The sequence below is a fragment of the Pongo pygmaeus genome, chromosome 9, assembly GCF_028885625.2.
Source record: "Pongo pygmaeus isolate AG05252 chromosome 9, NHGRI_mPonPyg2-v2.0_pri, whole genome shotgun sequence".
Lineage (NCBI taxonomy): Eukaryota > Metazoa > Chordata > Mammalia > Primates > Hominidae > Pongo > Pongo pygmaeus.
In genome coordinates this window covers 74,085,475-74,105,610 of record NC_072382.2, presented here as the reverse complement: position 1 = coordinate 74,105,610, position 20,136 = coordinate 74,085,475, and the positions used below count along the sequence as shown (strand labels likewise).

At 46.5% G+C, this 20,136-nt stretch overlaps 1 protein-coding gene across 5 annotated transcripts in view; it reads left to right on the top strand.

Moving 5' to 3' along the window:
- The first annotated feature begins 8,383 nt into the window (after positions 1 to 8,383).
- FCHSD2 (FCH and double SH3 domains 2) overlaps positions 8,384 to 20,136 on the top strand; it is a 314,626-nt gene continuing 302,873 nt past the window's right edge. For 3 of the 5 annotated variants that reach the window (XM_063672056.1, XM_063672055.1, XM_063672054.1), the window contains exon 1: positions 10,885 to 10,982. Coding sequence is in view for 2 of the 5 variants with exons in the window: in XM_054440857.2 (XP_054296832.1) it covers positions 9,144 to 9,164; positions 10,885 to 10,982 (119 nt within the window). In the remaining 3 variants the exon portion in view is untranslated. Of the gene's footprint in view, positions 9,165 to 10,884; positions 10,983 to 20,136 lie in introns of those variants that run through there. The other 2 variants (XM_054440857.2, XM_054440858.2) reach the window with 2 other exon arrangements.

Below are 20,136 nucleotides of genomic sequence, written 5' to 3'. Positions count from 1 at the left end.
CTTGCTTGGAAGCTGATGTGCCTGTTTGTTTGTTTGAGATGTGCAGCTTCTAAATGCACATCTACTTGGAAGCTGAGTGCCCAGTGTGCAGACAGGAAAGGTACTGGAGTTAGTGTGACCAAGTCCAGGGTATCTTGTCTTTCAGGCACACCCCATCCTCTCATTGACCACTCACTCACAAGCCTCCCCCAGGTCACAGGCTCAGCACAGCAGGTGAGGATATAGGCTGAATATTAGCAAAGGACAGGCCTGTGCAGGCCCTTGGGCACATCCTCCCTTAGGTTGCTGACTGGGCCTTGTATTCCATGACCTGGCTGCCCACTCTTAATATTCCACTGCTGTTAAACCTCTGGGTCTACAGACCTTCAAATCCATCCATCCAGTGTGCCTGTTGGGTGCCATAAACAAGATCTCCTCCCAGAAGTCTACGGGGATGGGGACATTGATAGGATGAGTGAGATAGCCAATATTTGTGGAGTGTGATAAAACCATAAAGGACTACTGCTTTTTAAAATTGTGAGCAGAGCCAGGTGCGGTGGCTCACACCTGTAATCCCAGCACTTTGGGAGGTCAAGCTGGGCGAATTGATTGAGTCCAGGCGTTCGAGACCAGCCTGGGCAACGTGGCAAAATCTTGTCTCTATAAAAAACAACAACAACAAAAAAATTAGCTGGGCATGGTGGCATATACCTGAAGTCCCAGTTACTCAGCAGGCTGAGGTGGGAGGACTGATTGAACCCAGGGGGTCAAGGCTACAAGCAAACTGTGATTGCGCCACTGCACTCCAGCCTGGGTGAGAGAGCAAGACCCCATCTCAATCAAACAAACAAGAAAGTAAGACGGAAGGAAGGAAGGAAGGGAGGGAAGGAAGGAAGGAAGGGAGGGAAGGAAGGAAGGGAGGGAAGGAAGGAAGGGAGGGAAGGAAGGAAGGAAGGAGGAAATTGTGAGCAGACATTCAAGAGGACCACCCAAGGCTACACCATCTACCTCATTTCACAGGATTCTCTATCCAAGAGAGAGATGGATACAGCCATGTTTCCAAACGTGGCTCAGGCCCATTCAGCTTGTGGTTTTTGCTCTCTCTGTCCCTCCACAGGGAATGCCTGCCTCCCATGCATCAAGGCCCGATTCCAATGCAGCCCTCGTGGGCCCCTCCTTTAGACAGAGGCAGTCTTCCCCGACTTATAACAACCACAGCACTTTGATTTTGTGCTTTGGAATTACTCAGACTCAAACAATCATTAGGGAATTCTATATCTTGCCTCTCCATCTAGATTGAGGGTACCTGTTAATTCAACTTTTCATTCTCCCCTCCTAGAATACTACAGGTACAGAAATCATTTGCTCAATTAAATGGCGGCAGCCCAGTTCCCATGAGGAAGGTCTGGGTGACTCTGGTAATTATGATGGAACAGTTAACCTCTAGACACTGGGGCAGGACCATCTGTGTTCAAGTAGCCTACCTCTTACTAATTGTGTGATCTCAGGCAAGTGACTTAGCTCTGTTCTTACAATCAAGATCATTGAGTGTTGTGAGAATTAATGGGTTAACACTGTCAAAGCCCTCAGAGCTGTGCCTGGTACCCCCTAAGCATTCAAGAAATGTCAGCTATTATTATTACAGCTATTATTAGGAGCCAGCCGGGTATGCTTATAAACAATTTCCCACACCCAGCAAAGCTGGAGCAGACACATACACTGGCTTAACCCACAGCCACACTTGGAAATGGGGGAGGGTAGGAAGCTGTAACTCTATTTTAGAGATGAGCAGAGGCTCAGAGAAGTCAGAAGCATTCATTCATTTAACAGGCATTTATGGTGCGATTTCCACATGTCAGGCACTGCCTCTCCTCCCACTTCAAATTTAGTGAATCCTCAGAGCCGGGGCTGGAGGCTAGGGACAGAGGACTATGTATTTTAAACAAGCACCCCCTGGTGATTCTCAGCTTAGGCAAGTTGCAAAGATGATTGGATTGTAAGGTACTAAGGCAAGCATCTTGTCATGTTCCAAGTTTGGACCTGGGTTTTATGGGGGATATCATTTTTTTGGTGGCAGATTAGTTTAGCAGTTAACAGCACAGACCCTGGTTAATTGGGTATACATCTCAGTTTGCCACTGGCTGCATGACCATAGGCATACTTAACCTGTGAATGCCTCATCTGTAAAATGAGGCTAGTAATAAAATGAGGCTAGTAATAGTACCTACCTCAGAGTTGTGAGAATTACATTAGTTTTTTATGCAAAGTGCTTGGAAGGCTGTCTGCCACATAGTAACTATTATAAAGCATGAGCTATTATTATTAATGCACACAGTGTAGACAAGCATCAGACAGAAGGCTGGGGGTGGTAGATTTGACGCTTCTTATCCCACGATTGGCTCTGCCTGTAACGTTGGCAGTGTCTGTCTCTTCAGGGAGGCTCGCCACCTGCTCCCTTCTGCTGGAAGAGCTTTCCTGAGTTGGGGAATTCCCTCCCATGGTGACCGACAGCAGCTCCTAGCATTCTGATGCCATGTGCTCTGCCCACAGCAGCATAGTGAGAATTAGATCACATCTCGGGCCAAGGCTGGACTGGGAGGACAGGCAGGTGTAGGGGTTGGAAGTGTCCACTTAGGAAGGCTGCAAATGGGAGGAGGAGTGCAGACCCTGGGGAGGCTCCTCTCCACACCCTAGGCCAGCTTTGGCTGAGGGTGGTGCCGCAGACAGGGGAAGGGCGGATGCCCACGGAGGACAGGCAGGATGCCAGGGTGTCTGCCAGCCCTCTAGGACACTCATTTTGGCCTGCTGCCCTCAGGCAGGGAGCAAGCAAGTGTATTTTGTTTTGGCATTAACTCAGCAGGCTGTGGGAAAACAGGCAGGCAGGCATCCTGAACAGGGCCTGCTCCCTTCGCAGGCCAGCCCATGGTGGTGACAGAACTGCCACCTCTGCATCCTGCTGTGCCTCTCCCACAACTCTCCTCTGTCTCCCCTGATCCCTGCCTGGCCCTCCTTACCCAGCTCAGCCTGAAGGATCCTTTCCCTGAAAGGGGCTCACAGACTTGGTAGCATCCCGTACCTCCCAGGCTAGGCTCTGCAGAAACTCCCTGGTAGAACCCCTGGTGTTACAGATGAGAAAACCCGGGCTAAGGGAGAAGCAGGGAGTTTCCAGGTCCTCACAATGGGTAAGGAGCAGAACTAGGATTCTAGTGGGGCTCAATCTCCCCCATGGAAATTCCTCTTTTTGTGGTTTATTTTTTAACTTACAAATAAAGCCATAACAAAATGACGGGAAACTGAAGGAAAACTCAACAAAGGAAACACACTTGTGGGCCAGCACAGTTACAGGCACTTTACATAAACATTCCCATTTGATTCCCACTGCAACCCTGCAAAGAGCCATTATCTCTCCTTTATAGACAAGGAAACCTGGCTGAAAAGAGGTTTCAAGACTTGATCAAAAACTTTAAGCTTGGCAGAGGAGAAATCAGTCATCTAACCCAGGTTTGCTTGACCTCAGACCCCTGTAACCTCATCCCTCCACCAAAAGTATTTTACTCATTGGTGCCTAATCACAGTGCAGCTCATGGCGGAAGTTGCCAATCAGCGTTCAATACAGGCGGTCACTCAACCTTCCCTGATGTGTCCCAGGATCAGCAGTTACTTGTTTATGTGGCTCCTCAGCCCTTGCAGATCATTTACCTGTTATTTCATTTAACCTGCACAGCCCTCCAAGAGGAAGACAGGATGGAATTTATTATTCCTATTTTATAGATGTAGAAACCAAGGTTGAGAGGACAGTGATGCGCTAGAGGTCACACTCAGCGAGTACCTGGCAGAGATAGAATTAGCACCATGGTTTCCTGCCTCCTAATATCACAACCATGTGCCTATCAGCTCCTACCATAGCCCTGGGACTGACTGCTCATTCACCGTACACCCCCACCCCCGCCACCCAAAGTTGTAATATTCCCTGGTAGGGGCAACACTTGACAAGATAATTCCTGGTCCCAGTGCCTGCTTCTTAGGGACTTGCCTCTGGCCTTAGATCTCTGCTACCACCTGGTAGGATCTGGGTCCCTATGACCCTCCTGGCCCTGCATGTTTCACTGCTGTGACCTTGGTCTCTGTATTGAGATTGGGAGCTCCTGGTGGGCAGCTCCTCACCCCAGAGACCTGCTCATGACTAAGCCGAGGATAAGGGCTTGCTGAGTGATACTATGGAATTCAAGGCCTAGTGCCTTGAACAAACTCACTGTGTGTCTTAAGGAGAGCCCCTGGTCTCTTCTGGTGGCCACCAATCTTGAAGTCTCATTTACCTGTGCTGGGATTCTGTCCTGAGAGCTGATAGTGGAAGAGACCAGCACACTCTCACATCAGGCTGGCAGGAGGTTGGTGTTGAGGGAATTAGCTCAGGGAGCAAAGGCATGGGTAGGGAAAGGTGACTAGGGGTAGGAAGGAGATGAATGGGGGTGGGGTCCATAGAACACATTGTCTGCCGCAGCATCCCCACCTGGACTTGGTGGGGCCCAGGCAGGGAATAGCTGGCATCCAGACATGCTGACAAGTATTCCTGAGCAGTCTGTGTCAATGCAGGTGGGGGATAACGACACAGAGGAAGACAGAGTAGAGAGAGCTGATGGACCCCAACTGCAGGAACGGTCAGGGATGCCTTGGTGCAGTGTGGGCAGGGGGACTGGCAGCTACTTTCTCTGAAGAGAGCTTTTGATGGAGTCAAACTGTCCTAGGTGCGTGCTCTGGATTGGGAGTAGTGTGCTACTCATATTCTGGCCATGCTAAAGGGCCACTGTATACTTTGTCTCCCTGCCAGTTTTCCCAGGAGCCCTGGAATATCAGAACAGCTGATCTTCTGATACCCATTCATATACCTGCTCCAGGCCAGTTTTTGATCCTAGCTCTGACTTAACCTTAGAATCATATTCCTAATGAAATGGGAGACTGCACTGCAGCATGCTGGAGGGAGAGCACAGCTTCAGAGCCAGGGGCCAGCCCTCCCTTTCCTTCACTAGCTGTGTGACCTTGGGTAGGTCATTTCACTTCTGAGCTGCAGGCTGTGCAATGGGGTTATAGGTATTATGAGGAGTTGTTGTGAATGTTGGAAACAATGTAAATAACATGCCTATTTTAATGTCTGGAACATGGAAGAAGCAAAAATAAACGGCAGCTGTTATTAATTTCTTTTCAGAGTGAGATCCCATCTGTGGTCTCCTTGATGGAAGGGAGCCAGAACCTGCTTGCACAGCCCCAGGGACAGGGAGCTCATTCCCTCCAGGGGCAGCTCTGCCTGGAAAAGCTCCTTCCTGAGATGCAGCTAAGACCTGTCCCAGTTTTGTCTCTGGGGCCATAGTGCCTGCTGCTCTGCACCATTTCCCCAAAGAATCTCAAGCGATGCTACTGGCAACACAGCGCTTGCCTGCATTGCAGGAGCAAGGCTCTGGAAGTCCCCAACCCTGTTCAAAATGGTACATTTCAAGTCAGGTTTACATAAGTCACAGAAATCCCTTCCCTGGTGCCCTAGAGTCTGGAACATAATAGATTGTATCCTCCTGGGTCTGCTTATTTTCCTGCGTTAGGAACTCTCCCAATTCCTTTGAACATTCTTCATACAGGAACATTCCTCATTGGACAACTGGGTTATGGTCTGAAGTCTATCATGTCAGGGCAAGTCACTTATCTCCACTGAGCCTCCAGTTCTCCATCAGTAAAAATGAAGAAAATAATACTATCTCATGGGTAAAGATTAGCTTGGAAAAGTAATATGAAAGTTTAGGGTTTGGAAGAGACACTTGGTAAGTATTAAAACAATTTTTTAAAATCACAGTTTTGAAATAGGAGTTAGTAGGTAAGCCCATCTGGTATTGCCCTTAGCTCTTTATAACACTTCCAAAGGAAATCATTCCAGAAAGTCAATGCCACTCCTGGCTTCAGAATGATGGCAAATCAGGTAGAGGATGCCCTTCTATATGCATAAACTAAATCCCCAGGGTCTGACTTCTTCTGTGAAGAGCCTCCTAAGTTCTAGGCTCACTCACTTATCTTATTCTTCAGGCCAGCACCAAGGCCCAGAGAAGACCCACTAGATCCATGGTAGAGGCTGGATCCCACGTCTCCCAACATCCAGCACCATTATATCCCAGTGCTCACTTCCTAAGAAGAGAGGTGAAGGGAGGATAATCTCTGGGCCAGACCAGTTGCACCCAAGACTAGGATTCAGCAAATCTTTGTTAAGCACTTGTTATGTGCATGACACTGCATTGGGGCCAAGTACTGTGTTACCCCTCTTCCACTAGCCCAGTGTCGTTCAAGGAATGGTTGGTCTGGAACTCAGTCTTGGCGAAGGCTGATTCTATCTTGCTCATCTCTAGAACCCCAGTGCCTGGCACAGGCTTGGAACAAAGCAGGACTTTAGCAAGTATTTTTTGAATGAATGATGAATCAATAAGCACTTATTTTATAATTTTTTTTGAGACAGAGTCTCGCTCTGTCCCCCAGGCTGGAGTGCAGTGGTGCCATCTCCGCTCACTGCAAGCTCCACCTTCCGGGTTCACGCCATTCTCCTGCCTCAGCCTCCTGAGTAGCTGGGACTACAGGCACCCGCCATCACGTCCGGCTAATTCTTTGTATTTTTAGTAGAGATGGGGTTTCACCGTGTTAGCCAGGATGGTCTCGATCTCTTGACCTTGTGATCTGGCCACCTTGGCTTCCCAAAGTGCTGGGATTACAGGCGTGAGCCACCGCGCCCGGCCTCAATAAGCACTTATTAAGCACTACATGCCAGGCCCTGTGGTAGGAGAAATTCTATTTAATACAGCAAGCCTATGAGGCTAGCATTATACCTCCATTTTACAAGTGAGGAAACAAGGCTGAAATAAGTGAATTGACTAGCTCAACGCTTCACAATAAATTGGTGGTGGAGCTGAGACTGGAGTCCAGCCTAGGCTACCTATGGCCTGGGCTCTAGCTGCCACCCCACAGCTATCAGGGCCCTGGGCCTCCATCCACCTGTCCCCTTGCCCCAAGCCTTCCCTGATTTGATTAAGGATTCTGGTGAAGGGCTAACTTTTGAAGCCAGAAATAGCAAGACTAGTCTCCTAGTTCATACACAGCTCTAGATTAATTTTATTCAAAACACAGCTCTATCACTTTTCTGTTCAAGAATCTAGTCTAACTCAATGTAAACAACCTGGGTTTAAGTTCCACCTTTTCAATTTCTGGCCATGTGGTCATCCGGGAAGTTACTCGTCTATCCAGGCCTCTTTCACCTTCCTCTTAGGCCTGACTGCACTTCTGAGAACAGCTGTCTGGGATCTCAACTTCTGAAAAAACGGTGGAGTAATCCAGCTCAGCCTCCACAAAGCCCTGTGACTCAAAAAAAAAAAAAACTCCCTGGGCATGCGGAAGAGGTATTCCTCTTCTGAGGACCCCAAGGGAGGCCAATAACCCTCCCTGTAGATGGTCTGAACAGAGCAGGAAGGTTCATGTGTGGTGGTGGGGTGCACTGCTTAGATAAGCACCCTCACTGGCAGATAAGGAAGCCGAGCTCACCTAGCCTGTTAAGGAGTAGGCAAAGTGGACTGGCACCCAGAGATCCTGACTCCCAGACAAGGGCTTCCTCTATGGCCACTCCTGCCTCTTCTACTTTTCCTCGTGCTTATTATCCTGCATCTGTTTCTTTTTTAAAATAACCCATAGAACGCCTCCCGACGCAGATTCTAGTCCTGCTGTGTAACCTTCAGAAAGGCTTCCCTCTATGGGCACTTGCCTCCCCGTCTGTGAAACGGGGGCCTCGGCCTTAACGTTCTCTCGGCTCCCTCTCAGCGCAGAGTCAGTGATGTTTGACTTGAATGCCCTGCAGTAGAGTGCCGCCGTTTCCTTTGCAGAGCAACTGCCTTTCCGCCCTACAATCGCAATGGCCTGGCACCTGCGGCCAGCCGCAAAGCGACTTGTCCTTGCTCGCCTCTCTCGCGCACATCTAGCTGGTAGGGAGAGTAGGGTGTTGAGGGGCTGAGAGGAAGAAAACGCCGGAATTCTCGTATCCCACAGGCATGCTGCCCCCCTCCCCACTGCAAACGTTTCCCTGCGAGCGTCGTCCACACACACACACACACACACGTCCCCCGAGACACACACACACACACACACACACACACACACACACACACACACACCCCCGCAAAGGCGCGCACACACACACACACACACACACACACACACACACACACACACACACACACACACACCCCCGCAAAGGCAGGCAGGAGGCGGGGGCGGCCTGTGCGCGTGCGTCGGCGCGGAGCCCTCTCCCGCCCACGTGCGCGCCCCCGAGCGGAGACGCGCGCCGGGGCGAGCTGGCGGGAAAGCGCGCGGGAAGCCCCCGGCTGGCTCCTAGCGTGGGGGAGGGAGGCCAGGAGGCGTCTGGAACGTGCCACTCTCGGAGAGAAAGGGGGGATTTTCGCGTGGCGCTGGCGTTTCTACACCTCCCACCCGCCGACCAATCCGTTAGCTTCCCCTGCCGCGGTACGAAGCCCCGCGCCGTGGCCTCGCTTCCTCCTGGCAGCCCGGACCAGCCCCTCGAACCCCGCTCTGGACAGAGCCGTTCCCTCAGCATCCGGAGCGGGGCGCTGCGCAGCGCGGCGAGGCCGGAAATTCCCGCGGCCTGAGTGGTGGAGCCCTAGCGGGGAGAGCGGCGCCACCTTCCTCCTCCCGGGCGGGCGGGGGCGTTAGGCCCAGCGAGGGCCGGGCCGCCTGAGTGGGTGGGGTGGAGGCCGCTGCGTCCGCCGGGAGCGGCGGCGCAGGCGGCCGACCGGGAGCGCGGACAACGCGGCTGCGGCTCACCCGCCGCCCGGCCGGCTGAGACCCTCGCGCCCCTGCTCCCGGGGCCCCCGCCCCCTCGCTGTCTCCGCCTCCATCCTCACACACCCCCGGGCCGCCCGGGCCCCAAGCCTTCCCGGCGCTCCTCCCCCTTCTCCTCACACTCGCTCTCAGGCCGGGGTCCTTCTGCCGCCCGCTGGCCTGCTCCCTCCGGGGCAAGTCCTGCTTCTTAAGCGCTCCTTTCACACACGCGCGCGGTCGCTGGGCCGTCCCTCCTCCTCCTCCTGGTCCTTGCTAACGCTACCGTCGGGGAGGATTGATGTCCTTTCAGCATCATGCAGCCGCCGCCGAGGAAGGTAAGGGCGCAGCTGGGGGGCTTTGGGGTTCGGAGAGATGCGTACGGGGAACGCGGCTGGGGCGACCGCTGCGCCCCCTCCCCCTCCCGTAAGGTGCCGTGACCGCCCTCGTCTTGGGCTTGTCACCGACTTGCTGCCGGCTCCAGGTGGGGGGCGCGCGTGTGAGTTGCCTTTCCGACAGAGCGGCCGCCGGGGCTCGTCCGTCCTTTACGCAGGAGACCCCCAGACATTTCACAAGAGTTTCGGGTGTGCATTTGTGTGTGTGCGCGCGCATGGCAATGCTGCCCGCTGCAAAGTGCATTCTCGGGGCTGCACCGAGGGGGAGGCGGGGACGCTCCTGCAGCTTTGCAGAGCCTTGTGCGTGTGTGATTGTTTAGTCTGCACCAGCTTTGAGCCCTCCAGCCTCTTGTCGCCAGCCCCGCCCGTTTGCAAATTTGCGGGGGATTCTAACCTAGCCTTAGGGTTTGGCCTGCTTTTCCCACGGGGCGGCCGAAAAGAAGTTGGAATAGTCACCGCCTCCCCACCCCAAGGGAAAACAAATTAAGGATTGACGGGTCCTGCCTCGTCCCCGGCTGAGGGGCGAGGAGGCTGTCGTGCTGTCTTCAGAAAAGCGAGGACCAGGCCCGGGAGGTGCGTGGCGTGTGCACTGCGATCCGGGGTTGGATGACCAGGGTGGGAGTGACGGATGCACCCGGCTTGTCATCAGCCTCCCCGCTGCGCCCTTCCCCAGCTTTCCCAGGGACCGAGGCTGTGTCCTTGTCTTTTTAATCCTACAGATGGATACTGAATGTCTACTCTGGGCACTGGGTGGATGAGGCCGTTCTGTTCTCCCCTCGTGGGCAAACATTTGCCTAACGCCTAACTCACCCGTGTCTGCTGCCACTGCTTTCTCTCTTTCCTAATCCGGGTTTCTCCATTTAAGTGAGTCCTTTTCTTTCGAACATGTACCCCCACCCCTCCGGGTGGTCACACTGTTGAGGCCGAGATTCCAGACTGACTGTAACTTCGAACCCTGGGGCCCCGGCCTGGCGGGCGAGGCTCTCTGGCCAGCAGGCATTTGCTGTTCTCGCTGTTTTAAGTGGAGCCTCCACGGGGATCGGCTTGCCGGGGTAGTTTAAAAGCACTGCATATGCTGGAAGGTCACTTTTGCTTTCTCCTTTGTGAGAAAGAGATTGTGATTTGATGCGCTGTCAGCAAGTCGAGGGCATCATTCTGAGACAGTGTGCTTTTTCGCAGCCATTATGGAGTAATTTATGTAGTCGATTCAGGCATATTATCATGATTGTGTAAATATTGGTCATTGGGTATCAGGCACTCTTAGGCTCCCAGCCCCCATCCACACTCTGCTCACCTCTCCTGGTGGTTAATGTCTTTGAATCTTTTTTAGAAATAGAAGACAGGCTCTTTTAAAACTGTAGGAAGACCTAGGCATGGATTGAGCTTGTGCATGAAATGGAATGACTGGCAGTTTATTTTGCACGTCTTTAGTTTGTAATATTTATAGTCTTGTCTTTTCATTCAACCTCTGATCAGGCTATTTGGCTTTAATTTTTCATTAAATAAGTATCTTCAATAAATAAAACTAGATGGCGAATATTGGATTTATGGCCTTCAGGGGAGAGGCGAGCAAGAGACATATTCTGACAGATGTATTTTTCTTAAGCAATTTTTTTGGGTTAAATTTGTAAAAAGACCCTCATAAATATATGGTATATTTTAGGTGAAAGTTACACAAGAACTGAAAAACATTCAAGTTGAGCAGATGACAAAACTTCAAGCCAAACATCAAGCAGAATGTGATTTGCTTGAAGATATGAGGTAAGGCTATAGTAAATAGTTCAAGGACTTCTGTTTCTCTGTTTCAAAGAACCTTTGAGTTACCAAGCCCCAGGAACTGATGATGGAATTTCCTTTTGGATTTCCTGCTTTAAGGCTGTTAGAACTTTGACTCAGCTGGAAATTAGAACTGGAACTAACACAATACAAACTTTTTCCTTCAGTGGGGGACCTATAATGCACACATAGTATTCAGAAAAAACAAGGACCTTAAAAGTCTTACTAGTCAAATTATAATAATTAAAGATTCTTGTTTAAATAATCTTTGCACGGAATTGTAACAATCATTTTATTGACCTTAACAGTTTTACACAGTTAGATTTTTAAACCAACACTTGTGGTTAATGGTTAATATCTGGGAGTGAGCCAGTCAACCCCAGATGGTTATATGCTCTCACTAGGTTAGAACATGACAAATACAACTTTGTCTTTGAGTGCCAAATTTAGTGAGAAGTGTGTTTATCATATTTTATTTTATTATTGGGGTTACTCATATTCATAATCAAGATAACTTTGAATAGCTAAGACATCTTGCTAATATTGTGAAAATCAGTATCTTTCTTACTAGAGGGATGGATGACTTATTTTAATGAAAGAAATACCACTTATTTAACAATCTTGTAATACAGACTGACAGTTCAACAAAGATTTTCGTCAAGAATGGAAGATGATTTGTGTGGTGGAGCAAGAGTGGCTGCAATTCTTATTTCCCTTTTATAATACATTTATCAAATTGGAATTGGGTCTGTGAGCCTCATCAGTTACCTAGTTTTCTGGTGGTACACTAACTTCGTGTTGGTTTCATGAAAAATATTAACTCTGGTGTTATGATAAAATTGTGTGTTTGGATTGCTGTTTGTAGCCCAAAGATTTTAGTTTTAAGAATTTCCTTTTTTCCTCTCCTATATTTAGGCACTGTAAGCATTTCTGCTGTATACCTGTCTTCAGGGTTTCTGACTAAGGCATATAAATCTATTCTCATCCAACCTGGATATATCAAGATTGTTGTTTTCTGACTGAAAAGCACAATTTTAATTCTGTATTTGTCTTCCTTCCCTTATTATAACCATAAGAAAATATTTAGACTTAAAAATTCCTATGCGAGGCCGTGCGCGGTCACTGACACCTGTAATCCCAGCACTTTGGCAGGCTGAGGCGGGCAGATCACCTGAGGTCAGGAGTTCGAGACCAGCCTGGCCAACGTGGTGAAACCCTGTCTCTACTAAAAATACAAAAATTAACGAGGCATGGTGGCGTGTGCCTGTAGTCCTAGCTACTCAGGAGGCTGAGGCAGAAGAATTGCTTGAACCCAGTAGGCGGAGGTTGCAGTGAGCCGAGATGGCACCACTGCACTCCAGCCTGGGCAACAGAGTGAGACCCTGTCTCAAAAAAAAAAAAAAAAAAAAATTCCTGTGCGAGATATCTGAAACTCTTGACATGGTTAAAAATGTAAGGTTTTTTAACTTATTAAGCAAACTAAGAAATATCTGGATGAAGAAAGTAATAAATTTTCAGAAGCAGTTCAGGAAGGCAGAATTAGTGTGTAAGTGAAGATCCCGTATGGGGTATGGGTGGTCAGTGGTTGTAATAATTTCTGTTGATTGTGTCTTCTAAAGACTTCTTGATTGCGTTTTGTCTCCATTTTTCCCCTATTGTCTGTAGCTTGGTGCAGGAGCTTATGGTCAAGAATATGGACACTGCAGTCAGACAGTCCTGAGTTTGTGTCCTGATATCTGTGCTGACTTGTGGAAAATGAATTAATCTTTATAAACTTAATTTTTCTTAGTTGTAAAATGGGGCAATAATGGCTTCTGTTGCCCAAGGTTGTATTGATCAAATGACAATGCATGTGAGATGTGGCACACATCTAAGCCAAGTTGATATAGTCTGTTGCTCCTGTTGCTGTTGCTTAGTTTGTATTATTGCTGATCCATCACATTTTGCTTGCAATATACTACTATCCTAATTATTGCAGTATGTCCCTTATATCTTCCATCTCCCATCTCTTCCTTTAAATATGTCTTCCACATTACCACCAGTTAGCTTTCTAAAAACATTATTATAGATCACTCCTCTGTGGCCTTCTGGATAAAGGTCAAACACTTTGTCATAGTATATATGGTTCTCTGCAACCCAGCGGCAAGCTTCCTTTCCTGGCTTAGTTGCTACCATTTCATGCCCATGCATCCTTCCTCTTTCTTCGCCCCGCTCTGGTCACTCGGGGTGTCAGGTTGTTTAACTGTGCAGTCTACATTCATGCCCCTGTGTATGCTGTTGTCTTTGCCTGTTGGTACCCTTCCTCCCACTTTTTCACCTGACAAATTCTTGATTACCAATAACTGCAAGTTCTTTGTTCTCTGTGATCTCAAAGGATTTTGATTTTGCACATGGTTCTGGCATCCTCCCTCAGGTGAAGTCTTTGAAGTTATGGGCTATTATTCATTTTCGTATCTTTATACCCTTGTTGTCAAATGAATGTAACTGGCTATATTTAAATGTATCTTATTTTTTCTTGGGTGAGATACTGTATACACCCTGTAGGGGGGCTATAGGGGCCTCTGTTGAGCTTGTGTTATATACTTTGGTTCACGTGATCACTTTAATTACACTATCTTGTTTGTTGTAGAGTATATAATATGTAAAGACAGAGATTGTTGGTGCTCCAAGGATTAACAGGTTATTTTTTTAAAGGAGTTAGTGTGTTCTTCTATCTATATTAACTTAATAGAATGAATCCTTTCATTCCCATAGAGTTGTGAATAGGATACCGTATTACCTACCAAAACAAGAGTTTAGGTTTCTGATTTGCTTTTTTTTTTCAAAGACAATATTGAAAAAGTTGAAACTTGCCTCCTCTTGGTATTCATGATAACTTCAGTTGCCTGAGGAAAGAGGTGATCTGGCTTCTCTTGTCTGCCCTAGTAAGTGGAATGATTTTTTAAAAATTCATTGGAAATCTCTGAACTTGGGTGTTTTTTTGTTTGTTTTTGAGACAAAGTCTCGCTCTGTTGGCTAGGCTGGAGTGCAGTGATGCAATCTCAGCTCACTGCAACCTCCGCCTCCTGGGTACAAGCAGTTTACCTGCCTCAGCCTCCCTAGTAGCTGCCACCATGCCTGCCACCACGCCTGGCTAATTTTTTTGTATTGTTAGTAGAGACCGGGTTTCACCATGTTGGCCAGGCTGCTTTTGAACTCCTGACCTCAAGTGTTCCACCCGCCTCGGCCTCCCAAAGTGCTAGGATTACAGGCATGAGCCACTGTGCCCGGCCTGAACTTGGGTTTTTATATGAATTAAGTTGTAAAGGATCTTACTTGCTTTTCCTCTTTTGAGACTAGTGCTCCTTCTCACCAGTGCCCCCTGCCAACTTTAGGCTCAATTTAAGTTAGTATGAATTCACTTAGAAAAGTACAAATAGCTTTTTATTCTTAAAGAAATTAGTAGTAGATAATTTTTTTTTTTATTATTAAATTTGAGGCAGTCTCACTCTGTTGCCCAGGCTGGAATGCAGTGGTGTGATCTCTGCTTACTGCAGCCTCTCCTCTCGGGCTCAAGCGATCCTCCCATCTCATCCTCCAGGGTAGCTGAGACTCCAGGTGCGCGGCTAATTTTTGTATTTTTTGTAGAGATGGGGTTTTACCATGTTACTCAGGCTGGTCTTGAACTTCTGGGCTCAAGCAATCCTACCGTCAGGCCACTGTGCCCAGCCTGAGAAAATGTCAAAAGTTTTTATAACATTGAAAACAGTTAAAAAAAAAATACACAGTACATTAGACTGTAAATAGAATTGTATGCTAAATTTTGTCTAGTTCTTCCCCCTTACGTCCCTTCTTTTTTCTTTCTTTCGTTTTTTTTTTTTTTTTCTTAAGACAAGAGTCTTGCTCTGTTGCCCAGGCTGGAATGCAGTAGTGTGATCTTAGCTCACTGTGTCCTTGTCCTCCTGGGTTCAGGTGATCCTCCTGCCTCAGCCTCCCAAGTACCTAGGACTATAGGCACGTGCCACCATGCCTGGCTTATTTTAAACATTTTATAGAGACAGGGTTTGTTTGTTGCCCAGGCTTGTCTTGAACTCCTGGGCTCAAGTGATTCTCCCACTCGGCCTCCCAAAGTGCTGGGATTACAGAAATGAGCCACTACTGCTGCAACCCACCCCTTAATCCCCAGTTCTTATCTTTTGGAATTTCGAGGGGAGGAGACCAATTATGATAGTTTTTCTCCTTTGTTCTCCTCCCCTTCTTCAGTTCATTTGTTCTGCGAATGGCGTTTGGAAGCTAGTATTTGGGAGTGAAGTATGAGATGAAAAGACAACTAATTTGTTGTTAATCAGGGACATTCCATGCTTTGGGGAGGTTTTATACTGATGTGTTTCCTGTTGACTTTTGCTATCAGCAGTAGACAAGTAGAGTCTACTTTCTTTTTAGTTTATTATTATATTTTTTTCTCTTTGCTTTTTAAGAACACTTAAAATAAGTTTCTACATACTAGAGTCTGTGTACTTTTCTTCTTAGGATTGTTTATCCTATGCTGTGCTGAGTAGAGTTAGTTAAGAAAAATTTTTTGCAGTGACCCAGAATATAAAGAACTGCCTTCTTAGAAGACATTTTAAGGAGGTCTATAATATGGAAAAATTACTGAATTTTAGTCAGGTGGATATTATCATGTTTGTTCATTTTATAGATGAAAGTGGAAACTGAGGCACAGTGAAATGAAGTGAATTATATTGGTGAGGACTCTAAGCTATTTGTCCTGATTTCCATACGACTGTACTCTCCCCTGTATCTGTGTTTCCCAAGCTTTTAACCAAGGAACTCATCATGAGTCCAGTTGTAAAACATATTTTGCCTATCAAAAAGTATAATATATTATCAGGAGGCTGGGTGCGGTGGCTCATGCCTGTGATCCCAGCACTTTGGGAGGCCAAGGCAGGTGGATCACTTGAGGTCAGGAGTTCGAGACCAGCCTGGCCAACGTGGTGAAACCTTGTCTCTACTAAACATATAAAAATTAGGTGGGCATGGTGGCGCACACCTATAATCCTGGCTACTCTAGCTACTTGGGAGGCTGAGGCAGGAGAATCACTTGAACCTGGGAGGTGGAGGTTGCAGTGAGTGGAGATAGTGCCACAGCACTCCAGTCTGAGCGACAGAGTTAGACTCTGTCTCAAAAAAAACCAAAAACCAAAAAACAAAACCCCCCCAAAAAACAGTATATTATCGGGGAATAATTTGTTTTCTTATTTTTTGATACATTGAGCTGTCAATCAGCTCCAAATCACTATTTTAAAAACCGTTAACGTGAGTTTCACCAAAGTCAAAGACACTTAAAAAACTTTATTCCAGAGAAGGCTGAATATGTGATTTCTTATAGATGTTCTGAAGAATTGAAACTGGCACAAGAAGCACCTGTCCTGCCTTTGCAGACACCTGGTGGTCTAGAGACCTCAAGTGAGGAATTACTGTACTGTATGTTACTTTCTCTGAAGTGTAGATTCCCAGGAGTCATGGGAGATTGGATTCCGAGGTCTGTTTATGGATGTTCTGAGACTTTTTTTTTTTTTTTGAGACAGGGTCTCGCTCTGTCACCCAAGCTGGAGCACAGTGGTGTGATCACGGCTCACTGCAGCCTCAGCCTCTCAGACTTAAGTGATCCTTCTACCTCAACCTCCTGAGTAGCTGGGACCACAGGCATGCACCACCATGCCTGGCTAATTTTGTATTTTTTGTAGAGACAGGGTTTCACTATGTTGCCCCAGCTGGTCTCAAACTCCTGGGCTCAAGTGATCCTCCCACCTTGACCTCCCAAAGTGTTGGGGTTACAGGCATGAGCCACTGTGCATGGTGCTGAGACTTTTTTTCAGTGTCTCGGAGACTGTTGTATCTAGAAAGAGATCTTAGAGGTAATCTAATCTGGTCTAGAGTTTTTTTTTTTAAGGCTTTATTTATATACAATGTACATATCATGTAAGTTACATGATGTGACTGTATATCATATATGATTACATATCCCATTTAAAGTGTACCATTCAACGTTTTTTTTTTTTTCCATAGGGTTGTACAATAGTCATGCCAATTTAAAATGTTTTAGTTCCCCCTAAAAGAAACTTGGTACCCATTAGCAGTCACTCCCCATAACCCTCTCCAGCCTTAAGCAACCACTTATCTACTTTCTGTCTCTATAGAAGTGGAATCTTGCGACTGGTTTCTTTTGGCATAATGGTTCCTTTTTTTTTTTTTTTTTTTTTTTTTGAGACGGAGTTTCTCTGTGTCACCCCGACTGGAGTGCAGTGGCGCGATCCCGGCTCATTGCAACCTCTCCCTCCTGGGTTCATGCAATTCTGCCTCAGCCTCCTGAGTAGCTGGGATTACAGGTGCCCGCCACCGTGCCCAGCTAATTTTTCAATTTTTAGTAGAGATGGGGTTTTGCCATCTCAAAGCCTCAGTGAGGTTTAGCAGAGATGGGGTTTGGCCATCTCCTGACCTCAAGTGATCCACCTGCCTTGGCCTTCTAAAGTGCTGGGATTACAGGCGTGAGCCACTGTGCCCAGCCTGGTGTAATGTTTTCAAGATTCATCAGGTTGTAGTATCATTACTTCATTCGTTTTTATTGCCAAATAATACCCCATTGTATGGATATGCCACATTTTATTAATCCCTTCAGTTGACAGAGATATGGGTTGTTTCTACTTTTTACTGTTATTAATAATGCTGCTATGAACATTTCATGTACAAGTTTTTGTATGGATATGTGTTTTTCTCTTGGATATATACCTAAAAATGGAATGTCTGGGTCATATGATAACTCTATGTTTAACTTTTTGAGGAACTTTCAAACTGTTTTCCAAAATAGCTGCTCCATTTTATATTCCCACCAGCAATAATACATGATGGGTCCTATTTCTCCACGTCATGGCCAGTGCATGTTATTGTCTGTCTTTTTGATTATAGACATTCTAGTGGATGTGAAGTGATATTGTAAGTGGCTTTGACCTGCATTTTTCTAGCAACTTATGATGGTGAGCATTTTTTCATATGCTTATTGGCCATTTGTGTATCTTCTTTGAAGAAATGTCTGTTCAAGTACTTTGCCCATTTAAAAAATTGTTTTTCTTGAATTTTAAGAGTTCTTTATAACATATATGATTTGCAAATATATGCAGTATTTTTTTCCCATTCTATGGAAGAATCACCCGAGGTTTTTTTTTTTGTTTTTTTTTTTCTGATACCGTTTCATTCTGTCACCCAGACTGGAGTACAGGGGCATGATCATGGCTCACTGCAATCTCTGCCTTCTGGGATCAAGCAATCTTCTCACCCCAGCCTCCGGAGTAGCTAGGACTACAGGTGCACACCACCATGCCCAGCTAATTTTTGTATTTTTTTGTAGAGATGGGGTTTTGCCATGTTGTCCAGGCTGGTCTCAAACTCCTGGGCTCAAGCAATCCACCTGCCTCAGCCTGCCAAAGTGCTGGGATTACAGGCGTGAGCCACAGTGCCTGTCTTCACCTGAGTTTTTTATGTGCACTTAATTTTGAGAACCACTGGTAATGGAAACAAGAACTTTGAAGGTAGGCCGTAGATTGAAACCCAGCTCTGCTGCTTATTAGCTGGGTAATCTTGGACAAGTGGCTTAGCTTTTCTGAGCTTCAGTATTTTGTATGTGTGAAACAAGATTAATATTGACCTTTTTGCTTTTCTGTGAAAGTAAAATGAGACAGGTGAAATGCCAAGAATGGTAGGTGTTTAGCATTGGTAGCTACTGTTATTAGTGGAAAATTGAAGTCCAGGAAGAATGTTGTCTTATTCAAGGTACAAAAGGAAGTTATTGTGTTTCATGAATTATAAGAAGCACATTGTTTTACATTCTTACATTTCTGAAATCAAGATGCATCTTATGGCTCTTATTAGGCTGTGATGCAGTTGTCATTGCCTCTTCATGCATAGAACTTGCAGGATGGGTATCAGCAAGCTTGTAAGAAAATCCCAGAGACAATGGTTGGAATACAAATGTTGGATCACCTGGGCTTTTGATAGCATGGAGGATGGTAATTTGTGGAAATATATGGATATCAGTGACTGATTCAAAAAAATGAGAAGAGTTCGACTCTGAATGTGACCCATTTATGCACCAGTGTATTTCATTTATCTTTTTTTATTATGCATATGCTAAACTCTGACTAAATAAGTTTAAAAGAACTCTTTTAATAAGTATAAATGAAAATTCTAAGTAACGGTATTGTGTTAATTGGCAGCATTTTTTCTTAGCAGAATATAAAATAATGTGTCTTGCAGTTAATGGTGTTCTTATTTTTTAAATTAAAAAAAATTTTTTTTTTTTTGAGACATAGTCTTGGTTTGTTGCCTAGACCGGAGTGCAGTGGTGCGATCTTGGCTTACTGCAACCTCTCCCTTCCAGACTCAAGCGATCCTTGTGCCTCAGCCTCCCAAGTAGCTGGGATTACAGCTGTGTGCTGCCATGACCAGATAATTTTTGTAGTAATTTTTATTTTTATTTTTTTTGAGACGGAGTCTCACTCTGTCGCCCAGGCTGGAGTACAGTGGCGCTATCTTGGCTCACTGCAAATCCGCCTTCTGGTTTCACGCCATTCTCCTGCCTCAGCCTCCTGAGTAGGTGGGACTACAGGTGCCCGCCACCACGCCCGGCTAATTTTTTTTTTTTTTTGTACTTTTAGTAGAGACGGGGTTTCACCGTGTTAGCCAGATGGTCTCGATCTCCTGACCTTGTAATCCGCCTGCCTCGGCCTCCCAAAGTGCTGGGATTACAGGTGTGAGCCACTGCGCCCGGCCTAATTTTTGTAGTTTTTATAGAGATGGGATTTCGTTATTTGGTTAGGGCTGGTCTCCAACTCCTGGTCTCAAGTAATCTGCCTGCCTCGAGCTCCCAAAGTGCTGGGATTACAGGCGTGAACCACCATGCCCAGCCCTCAGTGATGTTTTAGATATGATGAAAACTGGAAGTAGCAGATCAGGTACTGAACTCAGGTATTTAAAAATTCATTCAGCAATCATAGTTGCTTCTCAATTAGTGTTCTTTCAAATTAGAACTTAAAATGTTGTAAATCTTGAGAGGGAGAATTTTTGAAAAACTGAGCTGCAAGAAAAAAGATCAAGTAGGGCTACA